The sequence below is a fragment of the Plasmodium reichenowi genome, chromosome 11 (assembly GCF_001601855.1).
Source record: "Plasmodium reichenowi strain SY57 chromosome 11, whole genome shotgun sequence".
Taxonomy (NCBI): Eukaryota; Apicomplexa; class Aconoidasida; order Haemosporida; family Plasmodiidae; genus Plasmodium; species Plasmodium reichenowi.
Genome location: NC_033656.1, coordinates 1,351,738 through 1,368,584, shown reverse-complemented (window position 1 = coordinate 1,368,584; position 16,847 = coordinate 1,351,738). Strand labels below are relative to the sequence as shown.

Sequence of the window (16,847 nt, the reverse complement as noted above, 5' to 3'; positions counted from 1 at the left end):
CCAAAATATTTAAATTAATATAATTTTTAATATATATAAAATGAAATAAAATAATTTGTAACATAGTGGATAATTTCCAAAATGTAGAATTATATACACCTAAAGGTGGGAACAAAAAAAAAAAAAAAAAAAAAAGTATAACAATTTGGTATATAAAAATATGTTTGTTTTCTCATTGTTTTATTATAAATTTTTTTTTTTTTTTCTCTTTTATGCTGTAACAAGGAATGAAAATGAAGAAGAGAAAAACATCAAAGTGAATTAAAATAAAAAGGATTAAGGAAAAAAGTATACATAACTTAATATATATATATTATAAATTATAAGAATTTTGTTTGAAAGTATATAATTATAATATATATGATGTGCTTTAAATAAATTTTCATAAGGTTTGAATATTTAACATTTAAAATATAGATTAACATAAATTAATAAAAATTCTAAAATATAATATATTATATATAAATATTTATTTTCAACATAAGAACAAAAAGAATGTTGTTCCAATATATATCGAGTTTATTCAAATTGTAGAAACACACAGAAACTTAACATATACATATATATATATATATATAACATTTTAAGAACATTATAAATATAAAAATATTGTAACAATGTATACTTTTTATAAATAATATTAAATGCAATGCTTAATCTTCATTTTTTCATATCACTTCAAATTATCCCGTTTCTCTTTTAAATCTTTTTATAAAAAAGGAATAAATATAGAAACAAGGTTATTTAATTTATTTTATTTTATTTTTGGTAACATAATAGATTTTATAAAAATGAAATATAATATTAATACAATAAAATAAAAATTATAATTGTATTTTATATATAATTTGCAAAATTTTTTTATTATTCATGTCCATAAGATAAAATGTTAGGAAAAATGATTATATATATATATATATAATTTTTATTTAATTCTTCTATTTTTTATTTTTTATTTTTAAGTTTTAATTTTTGTATATATATTTTCAAGGTCTAAGATAATAAAGAAAAAAAAAAAAAAATTATAATACATATTATATGTGGAAACTTTCTTATTATATTTATATATATAATAATATACTCCTGTATAATTACCAAGGTATTATTTTTTTATTCATTATAATATAAAACTATATATATTGTAATATATATATATATATATATTATAATATATAATATAAATATGATATATTATAATATATAATATTTATATTTATATATATATATACCTATAATATAATATATTTATATACATATATATTATTATATATATTATATATAATATACGTATTATATATATTGAGCTTTTACTATTGTTCTTATATGTGAAAAAATATTATTTATTTAAAAATAATAAAATCACAATATATTATTTTATAATATAATATATAATTTTTATAGGTAAAAAAAAAAAAAAAAAAAAAAAAAAAAAAACATATTATTAGGATTTTTTATAAATATATAAAATAAATTATAAGAAAAAATAAAAAAAATGTAAATTCATTTTAGCTCGTATTTTTTGTGAAGTATGATATTTCATGTAAAATTCAAAAAAAAAAAAAAAAATGATATAAGAAAATAAATTATATTTCGTATTAATTTATAAATATTCAATATTGACTGTATATAAAGATTTATTAATGGAAAAGAATTATAAATATAATAAATAAAAATATGTGATATTTTATCATTATTAGCTTTATTTTTTTAGTTTTTTTATAATTATATAAATATATTTGTAAAAATAATTTTATATTTGAACATAAATGAAACTTATGTAAAATATGTTATATGTATATATTATTTATATATATTAATTTTTTTATGTATTTAAATATTTTTTAAAAGAGGTAACAAAGGATTTTAAAAAAATTTTAAAGCTGTTTAATAAAATATATTGTCCGTTCTGGAACTTGAGACATATATATATATATATATATATATAATATATATTTTATATAACAAACAATATATTATTATACATACACAATTATATATACATATGTACATGATTTTATATTTTCCCCCTGCTTTTTTTTTTTTTTTTTTTTTTTATTAAAAATAAAATATAAATTTGGAATATATTATGAAAGAATTATTTAATTTATTACCAAGATCTTTTTTAATTAGCATTCAATATATATTTATGTTTTATTTTTTACAAAAATTAAAATACATTTTTCAATAAAAATATATGTATATATATATATATATATATTTAATTTTTGAAAATATATTTAACAAAAATATAAAATATAATATATGGTTATAATATATATAAAAGAATGTAACAGATTCGTGAAAATTATAAAATCAGTGCCGAATAAAAAACAAATAAAATAAATAGTTTATATATATATATATATTTATATATATTATATGTGTATATTCTTAAAAAGTAGAACAGAACAAACATTTTAAGTACAAGAACATTGATTTTAAAGATCCAAGATATAAAAAAAAAATCAAAAGAAAAGGAAACAGAAAAATATATAAACTGATTGTATAATTACCTTATTTTTTTATTTTTTATTTTTTTTGAGATATATATTATTCAAATTTGTATTACAATAAATATACAAAATATTTTACACACACACATATATCTATATATATATATATATATATATATATATATATATATATATTATATTCAAGTAGTTTATAAATTTATTCATATGTGTAAATTATGATATATGTGTGAACAGAGGTTTTAGAAAACAATTAAAAACAATTTATTTGTTATATTCTTGTAATTTCTACTTTTATACTTATAAGCATTTTGACGGTCTGAAATAATCAAAGTGTAATATAGAAAAAATAAATAATAATAATAATAATATATATGTATATATAATATTTATTAGTGGAAATATAATAATAAGACAAAGTCGTAATTAAAATATAATTAAAATGATTAGTAATAAGGATGATGCTTATGAATGTTTTAATTTAGCTTGCAAGTATATGAAAAATGGGAATTTTAGTCATGCAAAAAATTTATTTTTAAAAGCAAAACGAATGTTTCCAGATATAGATATAACAGACAAATTAAAAACATGTGAAGAAGAAATTAATAAAAGTGAACATATAGGAACCGAAAAAACTACATATAATAATAATACTACTACGAGCACATTTAGTAGAGATACTACAAATAATGTACATGAACGATTCAGAAAAAAAGATGAATGTTTAGAAAAAATATTAAGAACAAATAATTATTACGAAATATTAGGTATACCTAAAAATAGTAATGATGAAACTATTAGAGGAGCATATAAAAAATTAGCTAAATTATATCATCCTGATAAAAATAAAGATAAAGGAGCTGAAGAAGCTTTTAAAAAAGTTTCTAAAGCATTTCAACATTTAATAAATAAAGAAAAAAGATATGAATATGATAATAATATAGATGAACATGGTCAACATACTACTTATAGAACAACACATTATTATTATAATGATGATACGTTTACACCTGAAGATTTATTTCGTAATTTTTTTGGTCTTAATTTTGCAACCTGTAATAATACAAACTTCAGAACTCATATAAATTCAAACAGATCGTATTCTAATAATAATAATACTAATAGTGCTAATAATGCTCAACGAAATTATTCGTTTGTTCAAATCTTAATATTTTTAATCATGTTTCTTATATTCTTTTTGTCAAGTCATTTTGAGCAGCCTAAGGTAATATTAATAAAAAGTGAAATGTAGCCATAGTTATTCTACAATTTTGTCTCTATAAATAAATAAATATAAATATATATATATATATATATATGATTTCTTATATGTGTATTTCTTTTGAAATGACGAATATTATAATATTTGTATTTAACAAAAGAACTATCTTTTTCTAAGTAAAATTATATATTATTTATGTTAGTGTGTATACGAAGAATTATATTAAAGGTATGTATGGGACCTAATTTAATTTTTTCTTTTTTTTTTTTTCCTTAGGCTGTTTATTCTCTTCAGAAAACAAATTATTTTGATACAATAAATTATACCTCATTAAACAATATACGGTTTTATACAAAAAGAACTTTTAATTATAATTATCCTCGAAATAGTCATTCACGTTTTCAAGTAATTTATTTTTACGTACAAATATATATATATATATATATATATATTTTTTTATTTATTTATTTTTACAGATTGAGTATGAAGTGGAATACAAATACTATGAGCATGAATGTCATATTTTAACAAAGAAAATAAAAAATGATTACTATAGGGAAAAAAATAAATATCGTAAGACTTCAACTTTTACTAACAAGCCAAAAAGATATATTCGTTATATTATATGTTCATAATATATATATATATATATATATGTTTTATTTATTTTCTTTTTCAGAACAAAAAATTAATTATAAAGACATCCCTGAAAGTTGTATGAAATTAAAAACATTAGAAGTAAGTTAATATAAAATTTTATATATAATAGTTGAAAAGTGTAGCAGATTGATGTATATCCTGAACATAAATGTATCTATAATATTTATATATAAACAAATATATATATATAATATATATTTATATAATTTTTTTTTTTTTCTTTTTTTTTTAGGAGCAATACAATAACTATATTTTAAAATTAAAAAAGAGATGATTGAAAATTTTTTATTTTACAATGAAAAATTAAGTGCTTAAAAATAGAAAATAAAATAAAAAAGACAATTCGAAAAATATACACGTATATAATTTTTATATAGGTGTATTATTTCTTTATTGTTTTAAATGTTTTTATGAATATCTTTTAAATGATATATATATATATATATATATTTGATCTTATATAATTATATATATAATAATACATATATTATATACCTATGTTTTAATTGTTAAGAAAAGGTATATATTTCCAAAAGAAAAAACTAAAGAAAGAAGTATTAATATTATACGTATTAATTCTTATCTATTTATTTCTATTTATTAAACCTTTTTTTTTTTTTTTTTTTTTTATATTTATTATTTCTAAGAATTACTTCGTATATATTATTCTCCAATTTTTTTTTTTTTTTCTTTTTTTATATTTTTTCGTATATGCATTTGTAATTTCCATATCATGAATTTTTTAAATTCAATAATATTTCTTATAAAAGTATGTTTACAAAATCACTGTATATATATAATATCTTCTGAGTTGTATACTGTTTTCAATTATGCAGTATGCTGTTCTTTGATTTACATTTCTTTTTTCTTTTTCTTTTTCTTTTTCTTTTTCTTTTTTCTTTTTCTTTTTCTTTTTCTTTTTCTTTTTCTTTTTTTTTTTTTTTTTTTTTTTTTTAATTATACTCTTTGTTTATATTATGAAATTTTGTAGAAATTGTTGTATAAATAAAAAAATTAAATTTTTTATTAAATATATTATTTTTTCTTTATTTCTTTATTATAATCCATATAAAAAAGACGTATGTATGTATCTTTTTTTTTTTTTTTTTTTTTGTTCCCTTTCCTAAGCTCATATAATATTTATGTGATAATATTTAATTGTAATTTTTATGGTTATATTAGTAAAATTATATAATTTATTTTTTTATTAGTTTTTAAATAAGCTGCTTAAAAAAAAATAAATTTGTAATTTAAAGTTTTTTATAATGTTTAACTAACATTATAAGCATACATACGAAAGATATAAGAATGTAAATATATATATATTTATATGTATTTGTAAACATTTAATTAATCATTTGGTTTTAATAAAACCTATTCCTGCATCCATGGTAATTACAACATTATTATAAAATATTTATTAATATATATATATATATATATATATATATATATATATATATATTTTTGTGATATAACAAAATATATTTAATATAAAAATAATATGTGCCATTTTTTTTTTTTGTTTCCATTTTTTTTTTCAATTCATATCTGTTTATCTTAACATATCTTGATTAATACTAACTGATGTATGGGATGAATACCCACTATAACTATTATTATATAACTCGTCATTTTCTTTTAACTCATTTTCTTCTTTTTTTATTATATCCTTTAAATATTTATAGCCACTTTCTTCTGTATTATTTGAAAAAACGTTGTGCGCTATTTGAATTTTTTCCTTATTCTTATAATTCTTGTCTTTAAATGAAACATAATTTTTTTTAACTATATTATTAGGAATTATATCATTTATTAAAATATTATTTTTTTCTAATGTTTTTCTTTTATTGGTTGTGATAACATTTTTCATATTATTATTATAAAGATTTTTTTCATTTTTGACAGATTTAACAAAATAGGTTTTTTCATCTACTTCTGTTATGGATGTTCCTGAGGAGGTATTATTATCATTTTTCGCACTTTTTATTTTACTCTTTAAATTATTTTTAAAATCACATATTTTTAAATATTTTATTATTTCATTCATACATATAAGTATTGCATTATAAAATGAATCATTCAAATCCTTTAATATAATGCTTCTCTCTTTATTCTTTTTTTTCCCCTTTTTAAATAAATGAATACTTTTAACATCATATAAGAAGTAGCCTTCTTCCAAATCAAAAAAGCTACATTAAAACAAAATATAATGATAAATAGATAAATCAATAAATATATATATATAATATATATATATATATATATATATATATATATATATATATATATATATATATATCATAATATATCATTATGTAAAATATTATTCTTTGTGTAAGACACTACCTGAATATTTTGAGTACACTTGGATTAACACCATTAATGGTTTCTTGATATGTACGAGAGTACACAGTTAAAAATTTATCTACAGAATGAAATATTATTTGCATAATTAAATATATATATATATATATATATATATGTATTTTCAAATACCAGAAAATATAAACCTATACTTTTCATTTTTTGCATACCTAAATTAGTACCGTCTAATACCATATAATTTAATTTTGTCTTTTTATAACTTTCAAATAAATTTTTTATCAGTATTCCATTACAACCTATTCATAAAAAAAAAAAAAAAAATGAAATATATATATATATATATATATATATATATATAGTCCATTAGTTTCATTTGTTAAAATTTCCCATAAATGTAATAACATACCTTCTTTTCCTATATCCCATGCTTTTTTATGTGATAAATTTATTAAGGATATTTTAGGAACATTTTTCCCTAGAGGTTTCCATTGAAAATTGCTTAATTCTCTGATGTTACAAAATGTAAATAATATATTATAAAAACACACAAACATATATATATATATATATATATATATATATATATATATAACGAAAAAACTTACTTTATTTTATCAGATATACTAGGTACATGTCCGTAACTTTTAAAAGGGAAATTGTCAATACTGTCTTACGTAAATATATGAAAAAAAATATGTTTTTAAATATTATAACGAGAATTTTATTATAGTTATATATATTATACTAGCCATTTTTATTTTTTTTATTTTTTTTATTTTATTTTATTTTATTTTTTTTTTATTAACCTGTTCATATTATTAATATAGCTAGCTGTGTATGATTTTTTATATTTTCTTTCTTTTTTGCAAATATAATTTTGACTAACATATGAAATAATTGGAGCTGTTCTTTCATCTTCAGAATTGTTATTAAAGATATATGGATTTTCACTTTCATAAGAACATGTAGAATGAGAATCACTGGATTGTTGTAAAAAATTGTTTACATCTTTGTATGATTCCTCACTGCTTTCGCTTTCGTTATCTTGTACTATAAATATTATGGAAATATAAAATGGGAATAAATATAAGAAAAGTGTGGTAATATATATATATATATATATGTGTACACACATATGTGATACTTTATATATACATTTAGAAATTTTAGATTTACTCATATCATTGTAGGATAAAAAAACATCATTAATATTTTCTTTTATTAATTTATCCATTTTTTTTTTTTTTTTTTGCTTATTTCTAAAAGATACACGCCGAAAAAAAAAAAAAAAAAAAAAAAATCTAAATCTTAAAACTTTCTTACCATAATGTATTTAATGATTATTATACCAATATTTATAAATTCATATATTTGGTATATATATAAATATTTGTTCATACAATTTATCTATATACAACACATTAGAATAATTGCACTATAGTTTTAAATATAAAATTATTCATTTTGTTTTATTTTTTAAATTCATTAAAATTATTATTTTAAAATATTAAAATACATAAATAAATAGTTATTCTATAAATGAATAAAAATATATATATTCAAAACTGTTACGTATAAAAAAAAAAAAAAAAATATAATAAAATAAAACAGAAAATATAAAATATAAAAAATATATAAAATATATAACCATTTAATTTTTTAATTTTTTCTATTTCTTTTTTTTTTTTTCTTATTCGTTCAAAAATATTTTATTTTTTTTTATTTTTGCTCATTTTTTAATGGTGCAAAAAAAAAATTGTCCAAAAAAAAAATAATATGTAACTTTTTAATATTATATTTTAAGAATTAATATTTATAAAATTTTAATTTTTAAATATTTATAAAAAAAAATGAATAAATTTATATATTTTAATTATTAAGTATGAATTACAATACAACACTTCCTCTATTTACATTTAACATGGAAGTATATATACAAAAAAAAAAAAAAGAAAAAAAAAGAGGCAATTAAAAATAAATAAATTCAAACATAAATAAATAGATATAAATATATATAAAAATAAATAAATACATATATATATATATATTTATAACATTTGAGAAAAAAAAATAAACCATATTAAATTAATATTTTCTTCTTTAAAAAGGAAGAAAAAAAGGAAAATTAAAGAAGAATAATAAATAACTTTATCTTATATATATATATATATATATATATATATATATTATTTTATATATATTATTTTATATATATTATTTTATATTATTTTTTTTTGTTTGTTTGTTTGTCTGTTTTTGTGGTATCATTTTATTATGGTTCCATCTCTATAATTGAGTACTTCTACATTGTCAAAAACTTGATTTTTAATTATATGATCTATTGTAAAATTTATTTTATCAATAACATGGTTTAATATTTCTTCATTTTTTAAATTGCTGTTTGCTATTTCTGATATTTTAGTTATTATTTTACGATATTTTTTTGACTTGAGTACATCTTTATGTTGTTTACAAATATTTCTAATCCATAAATAAAACCTGTTCATAAAATATTTATTTCTAAATAATGCATCTAAAAGAAATTCTAATAATTTAATACAATATTTTTTCCCAAGATTAGCAATGGTTTTTTTAACTAGTTTGCAATCTTTTACATTAATTAAATCAACCAAATTGCTATATCTTTTTAAAGATATATTAAGTTTAATCATAGATGACATTGTTGTGAAATTATATTTACTTTTATTTCCTATCTTATTATCTAATTGATTTGTAGAATTATTAGATGATTCAATATCTAAATCAGAAAATACATCTTCTACATATTTTTTACCTTTTGATATATTATTATTTTGTTTCTCAATTTCTTTTCTTTGTATATTTTGCTTTTCTTCATTCTCTATTTCATTTATCTTGATTTTTTTGCCTTCTCTAATATTTTTTGAGGATTCATAATCTGTTGTTATATTTTCATCTATTCTGTCTTTTTCTTTCTTTCTTTTCTTTTTGCTTTTCTTCTCGATATTTTTATTATTATCATTATAATCATTGTTATCATTATCATCATTATCATTACTATCATTATTATCATTATTCATATTATCCTTCTCATTAATTTGTTCAATTTTCTCATTTTCAAATAGTTCCTCAGCAATTATCTTGCAATTTAATTCCTGCATGTCTGGTTTATTTTCAATTACCAATCCAATTGTGTCTTCATCATTTATTTCATCATTTATTTTATTTTTTATTTCATCTTTTAATTCATCTTTTAATTCATCTCTTATATCATCTTTTATTTCATCAATTATTTTATTTTGTACTTCATCTTTTATTTCATCATTTATTTTATTTTGTACTTCATCTTTTAATTCATCTCTTATTTCATCTTTTAATTCATCATTTATTTTATTTTGTACTTCATCTTTTATTTCATCATTTATTTTATTTTGTACTTCATCTTTTAATTCATCTCTTATTTCATCTTTTATTTCATCTCTTATTTCATCTTTTATTTCATCATTTATTTCATCATTTATTTTATTTTTTATTTCATCTTTTAATTCATCATTTATTTTATTTTCTACTTCATCTTTTATTTCATCATTTATATTATTTTCTACTTCAGTTTTTAATTCATCTCTTATTTCATCTTTTAATTCATCTCTTATTTCATCATTTATTTTATTTTCTACTTCATCTTTTAATTCATCTCTTATTTCATCTTTTATTTCATCATTTATTTTATTTTCTACTTCATCTTTTAATTCATCTCCTATTTCATCTCTTATTTCATCTTTTAATTCATCTCTTATTTCATCTTTTATTTCATCTCTTATTTCATCTTTTAATTCATCTCTTATTTCATCTTTTAATTCATCTCTTATTTCATCTCCTATTTCTTTTTTTATATCATCTTCCATTTCTTCTTCTATATCATCATTTATTTCATCTGCCGTCTCATCATCCATATTTTTTTTTAAGTCATAATATTCCCCTTCGTCCTCACTAATATAATAAAATTCTTCGCTACTTTCGTCCTTCGAGTGCAAAGAAACTGACGTTTTCATATTTTCATTTTGCATCGATAAAGAAGAATTATATGAACCATCACTAGAATTTTTATACTGTGTTGGGTAATACATATTTATATCTTTTGGAACTGTATTATTCATTTCTATTTCTTCCACATTTTCCATGGTATTCTTATTAGCATACCTATTAAAGTCATCCTCTGTAATATTTCCTATTTTATTATTGGTGTTATTTACATTATCCACATGTTTATGATTTATTACATCTATATATCCATTACATGATATATTATTATTTTCTTTGATACATATATCACTACTTTGTTGTAACGAATTTATATTTGTATTATTAGTTATCATATTTGATTTGTTCTGTTCAACTTCATTTATATGATTCTCTTCTAAATTTAATTTTGATACAACAACTGTTTCAAAATGAGTCATTTCATGGTGTACTTCTTCTTCATTTATATTCTTGGATGATAAACATATTTCTTTATTTATGTATGAATTTTCTTCGCTAAATTTTATATTGTTCTCATAAACAATTTCATCATTATATATATCACTTACATGTTCATTATATTTATTCACCATATCAATGTTTTCTTTATTAGTACATTCTTCTACATATGTTATATTTTCATCTAACTCTTTATTTATATCCTCCTTTAGTACATCAGTACTTTTAAAATTGTTCAAATAAGTTGTTACATTAGATTCTTCTTCATCTGATTTTAAACAAGTATCTGTGTGTAAGGATAATTCCATCGAATTCATATTATTATTATGATTGTCTTCTTTATTATTTTGATTTATCTTCATATCATCATTTAAATTATCCTTTGTCTTTTCATTTTTATCTATACCATTTTCTATTTGGGAATCAGTGTCTGTATAAAAAGATAAATGTTCACTCACTTCTTGGCTATCCGTCCAAGTGATTTCACTATCTATATAAGAATCACTATCAGAATAACAAGAAAATTTGGATTCTTTTAACATATGACTTAATTTGTTTTGATTACCATGTTCTTGGTTATTATCACAATTTTCATTTTTTTCTCTTATTGCCATCATCTTATGATTTGAATCTTTTGAATCCATACAAACTAATTCTTGTCCCTCTTGATGATTTGATAAAAACTCATAATTCATTTGAATAGTATATATAGTTGCATACTTTTCTTCTACTAAAACACACTCAAAGAAAAAATGATTTTTAACATATACTTCTTTATTTAATATATATTCTAAATATTTATTATAATTGTTTGATAACTTTTTTTTTTTTTGTATAATATTTTTTTGCTTTATTACTCTTTTTGTAAATATATCCGATGTATTATATATATAAAATGGTTTAAAAGGTAGTTGCATATATATAACAAATTCGTTTTTAATATGACTTAATCCATATTTAAAATATTTCTCATTTAAATAATCAATAAAATAAATTAAAACTTTTCCGCATTCGTTATATATTAAAAGGTACAATTTTACGATATCTTCGTCATCACTTGGTTCATTTAGGTGATTGTCATCAAAATTGTTATGAACCACATTATTATTAACAATATTATTATTAATAATATTATTATGATTGTTGTTGTTATCATCATTTTGATTATCCTCATTTTGATTATTATTATTATTATTATTATTATTATGGTTGATGTCCGTCTGATCAGTCATATCATTTATATAATGACTTGTTTTGATTTGTCCTTTAAGACTATTTTCTAACTTGACTTTAAAGAAAAATGCGCCACTAATTTTGTCATTATTAAATTCCTTTACAGTTAATTTGTGTAAACATTTTTTTTTATTTTTATATTGCCCCTTTACAAATTTATAAATGGTAACTTCTCGATCAGAATAACAACAGACATGTATAACTTCTTTATACTTCTGATCAATTTTATGAAATAAATTTCTGTAAGAATGATATGCATATTGATCATTTATATTTCTTATAGGAAGACTCATATTTGTATTTTTCACTTTTAATGTTTTATTTTCTTTCACATATAATAATTTTAAAAAATATAATCTCTTCCTTGTACATAAATAGAATAAATTTTTATATGAACAAAAATTTATTTTTAATGGTATATCTTTTAAATTTAACATAACCATACTTTTTCCATTTTGTTTAGCTTGAAATAAAGAAATTTTCTTATTCTCAATAAAAATTAAATGTTTCTTAAAATATATAAAATCCACAGGTTCACAATCACTTAAATTTATTAAACAACTTTTCTTCTTCTTCTCATTATCATATATATAAAATTGTTCATCATAAAGTAATACCATATTACTATTTTCATTTATATATCCCTTAACATAATTTTCAGATGTTATACAATTATTTATTTCATAGTATCTTAATTTGTCATTTTTTGTTTTTAATTTATATAAATATAAATTAAAATTTCTCTTGGTACCTTCATTATTCACTTGGTTTATTAACAACTCGTTACCTTCTACTTTAAGAACAAGTCCATTGTTATCCATGATTCTTAAAATTCTTAAAAGTACATAAAATAAGAATATACATATATATATATATAATTATATTTATTTATTTTATTTTACTTATCAATATGTTGTAAACTCACAACACAATATTTCAAATTATGTAACTATATAATTTTTATAATTTATTTTATATTTTTTTTTCTATTAAGTTTATCATTTCATATTTCAACTCTTTTCTTGTATAATATTATCCAATTCGAAGAAAAAAAATAAACAATATTTCAAAATGAAGGTTATATAAATAGTAATATATATATATATATATATATATATTATATATATTACTATATGTTGCAAAACAATATAGTTCTTAAATCTTTTAAAATATTATAAACCATTTAATTAATTAATTGTACATATATATTTTTAAACATATATATATATAATCATAATAATACAAAATGTTATATATAAGTCAACATATAAAATATAGATTTTTCTTTTCTTTCTTTTTTTATATAATTTATAACAAAATATAGATTTATATTTATAAAGTGTTTCTTTTTATACAAAAATTAAAAAAAAATATATATATATATATATACTTTTACATTATCTTTATATACATTTTTAATTAATCCATTTGTTATAATTTATAGGATTTAAAAAAATATTATTTATTATAATTTTTTTTTTCTTTATTAAGAATTATAACATTTATATAATAATATAGTATGATATTTAATTTCTACCTTTATAATATTATATATATATAAATATATAATATATAAATAATATATATAATAAATAAATATATATATATATATATATATATATAATATATGCAGCAATTGAAGAATAGAATAGGTGAATTAAAAAAAAAAAAAAAAAAAAAAAAAAAAACATATAAAATTTATATATATATTATTATTATATTTATTGTAAAATGAAATATTTATATAATATTATAACCTATATAAAGAATAATGAACTTATTGGCTATATAGATACATTTTATTCTATATTACATAAGAAAGTTATAATAATAATATGATATTCCTATTTATTTTATTGAACATAACAGAAAAAAAGGATATATATAAATATATATTAGAAGTTATGAAATAAAAAAATTATTTGTTTATATAACAAAAGCATAACCTTTATATTTTTTTTTATATATTCCTCTTTGGAACATTTTCAAATTAAAAATATTTATAAATATATTTTTTTATACTATAATTTTATAATATTTGGACGAATTCATTGGTTTTTAAAAAAACTTTTTATACTGTATTAAAATTATGAATAACAACTAATAATTTTATCACATAAATTTTTACTTTAAAAAATATTTTATATGTTATATAATTATAATTTATCTATTGCTTTCGTTTCTTAATAATCTTATGGGCTTCATAATTTTTTTATTTCATTTTATTTTATTTTTGTTTTATTTTGTTTTTATATTACTTTTTTATTAAAATCAAATAAAGAGAAATCATTTTTTATAAATATGTAAATTTTTAATTATTTTTTTGTTTTTTTTTAAATATATCCAAAATTTGAATTAATGAACCTATAAATAAAATGTGCTTCTCATTCATTCTATCTATCTTTCTTTCATTATTTATTTTATATAATTCTCCCCTTTTAACAATATAACAATGCAAACATATTTTGAAGGAAGATATATTTTGGAAGTTCTGTAAGAATTATATTCTTTTATTATATACATATAAAATATGACAATTGTATTATATATATATATATATATATATATATGCTAAAAAATTTTCGTTATATACTTTTATAGTCTTTTTTAATTTTACATATGAAAAAGGAATATTTTTCAATTATTATATAAAATGTAAATATCTTCATATTAACTACATCAATCGATGTATAACTTGCTTTTTTTTTTTTATAACATCAAATAAATGTTTGATCAAAAAGGAAATATATTACTTTATATATATATATATATATATATATATTATATATATATATATATGGAGTCATATACACTTTTAATAACATAGGTATTTTTTATTCGTTTCCATCATCTTTAAATGAGTACAAAATAATTAAATATATATATATATATATAAATAAATTAAATATGATATTAAAGCGAAGGGGAAAAAAAAAAAAAACACAATAAGTACGAAATGTTAAACTTGTTTGGTTAATAAAATATATTTCATTTTATAATTCATAATATATACCATCTAAATTTTTTCTTCATGGTTTTATAATTAACCGTATTAAATGTTATTATATGATAACTACAAATAAATAAATATAAATAAATAAATAAATATATATATATATATATATATATTTAATCATATGAATAAATCTGTTACTGTTGAAAGATACATTTTTAACCTAATTTAGATATGTATTTCCATTAATATAAAAAATAGAATTAAAAATATATGTATATATATATATATATATATATATATATTGATATACTGTGTAATAATGTGAAAAAGGATTAAAATGACAAACATTAATGATAAACGAATTAATAATTTCTGTGTGCATATATATGATAGATTGTCCTAAAATATAAATTTAAATATATATGAACAGTTAATAAAAAAAAAAAAAAAAAAAAAAAGCAGATATAAAAATGCTTGAACAATTCATATACAATATTTATAAATATATATTTTTGATGTATACTAGAAATATAAGAATTAAACTTATAAAATTCAAATGAATAAAATGATGAAGCAGTTAAAGAATTACAAAAGGATATATTATATAAAATATATAGAATTGCTACATATACAAATATATATATACATATATATATATATTCTTTATAACCATTCATATTCCTTTTTTATATGTATTTAAAAAAAAAAAAAAATGAAAATAACTTTATATATATAAAGTATTATATACCATTTTATGTAAACACAACCATATTTACCATATAACGAGTATTATTCCAATTTGTAAAAAAACATATACCCTTTTTCAAAAAAAAAAAAAAAACACACATTAAATTATAAAGATAAAAAAATTAAAAATCACTAGGAGAATATATTTTAAACAATTAACACATATGAAAATCTTTTATTCATCTAAAAATAGATAAACACCCTATAACCTAAAGAACCAAAATTCTTCTAAAAATTATAAAAACATATAGTTCTATTCATATTTATATACATAACATATTTTATACTGATTTGAAGAACATAAAAAAAAAAAAAAATTTATATTTTGTATAATCACACACACTATTATTAAATAGAAAAGTTCGGTAAAAAAAAAAAAAAAAAATTCATCCAAAATTTCATGTTAAAAAAAATATTTGATATAAATATAGTTTATATTAAATTTCTTTATAACATTTATAATATATATAAATATATAATATAAATTTTTATTCTTCATAAATATTGCGCTTTTCATTTTAACACAATATATATTATATTACATATATATATTATATATGTATATAAATAATATATATTAAATATAAATAATATTTTTTATTTTATTTAATAGCTTTCTAAATAATTATACATATATAAATATATAAATATATATATATATATTAATATAAAATAAAAGGAAAAAGAAAAAAAAAAAAAAAAATTAATTATTGACAACTATTTTTTTTTTTTTTTTTTTTTTTTTTTTTTTTTTTTTTTTAAATATTTTTTT

At 16.9% G+C, this 16,847-nt stretch overlaps 3 protein-coding genes across 4 annotated transcripts; 1 reads left to right on the top strand and 2 right to left on the bottom strand.

The window, feature by feature from the left end:
* Positions 1-2,913: 2,913 nt before the first annotated feature.
* Positions 2,914-4,627, top strand: PRSY57_1135200 (DnaJ protein, putative; the record flags this gene model as incomplete). Its single annotated transcript, XM_012908315.2, has 5 exons — positions 2,914-3,696; positions 3,970-4,098; positions 4,170-4,266; positions 4,373-4,431; positions 4,586-4,627. 5 exons carry the CDS (start codon positions 2,914-2,916, stop codon positions 4,625-4,627), a joined length of 1,110 nt encoding a protein of 369 aa, XP_012763769.2.
* Positions 4,628-5,908: 1,281 nt separating this feature from the next.
* Positions 5,909-7,915, bottom strand: PRSY57_1135100 (hypothetical protein; the record flags this gene model as incomplete). Of its 2 annotated transcripts, XM_012908314.2 has the most annotated exons (7): positions 5,909-6,545; positions 6,703-6,781; positions 6,891-6,977; positions 7,088-7,188; positions 7,287-7,346; positions 7,488-7,731; positions 7,858-7,915. In XM_012908314.2, the coding sequence occupies 7 exons, from the start codon at positions 7,913-7,915 to the stop codon at positions 5,909-5,911; spliced, it is 1,266 nt and encodes a 421-aa protein (XP_012763768.2). The 2 variants fall into 2 exon arrangements, with proteins under 2 accessions (XP_012763768.2, XP_019970352.1); XM_020114983.1 differs by lacking the exon at positions 7,287-7,346.
* Positions 7,916-8,945: 1,030 nt separating this feature from the next.
* On the bottom strand, positions 8,946-13,193 carry PRSY57_1135000 (hypothetical protein; the record flags this gene model as incomplete). The annotated part of the gene is made up of 1 exon (XM_012908313.2): positions 8,946-13,193. One exon carries the CDS (start codon positions 13,191-13,193, stop codon positions 8,946-8,948), a length of 4,248 nt encoding a protein of 1,415 aa, XP_012763767.2.
* Between the last annotated feature and the right edge of the window lie 3,654 nt (positions 13,194-16,847).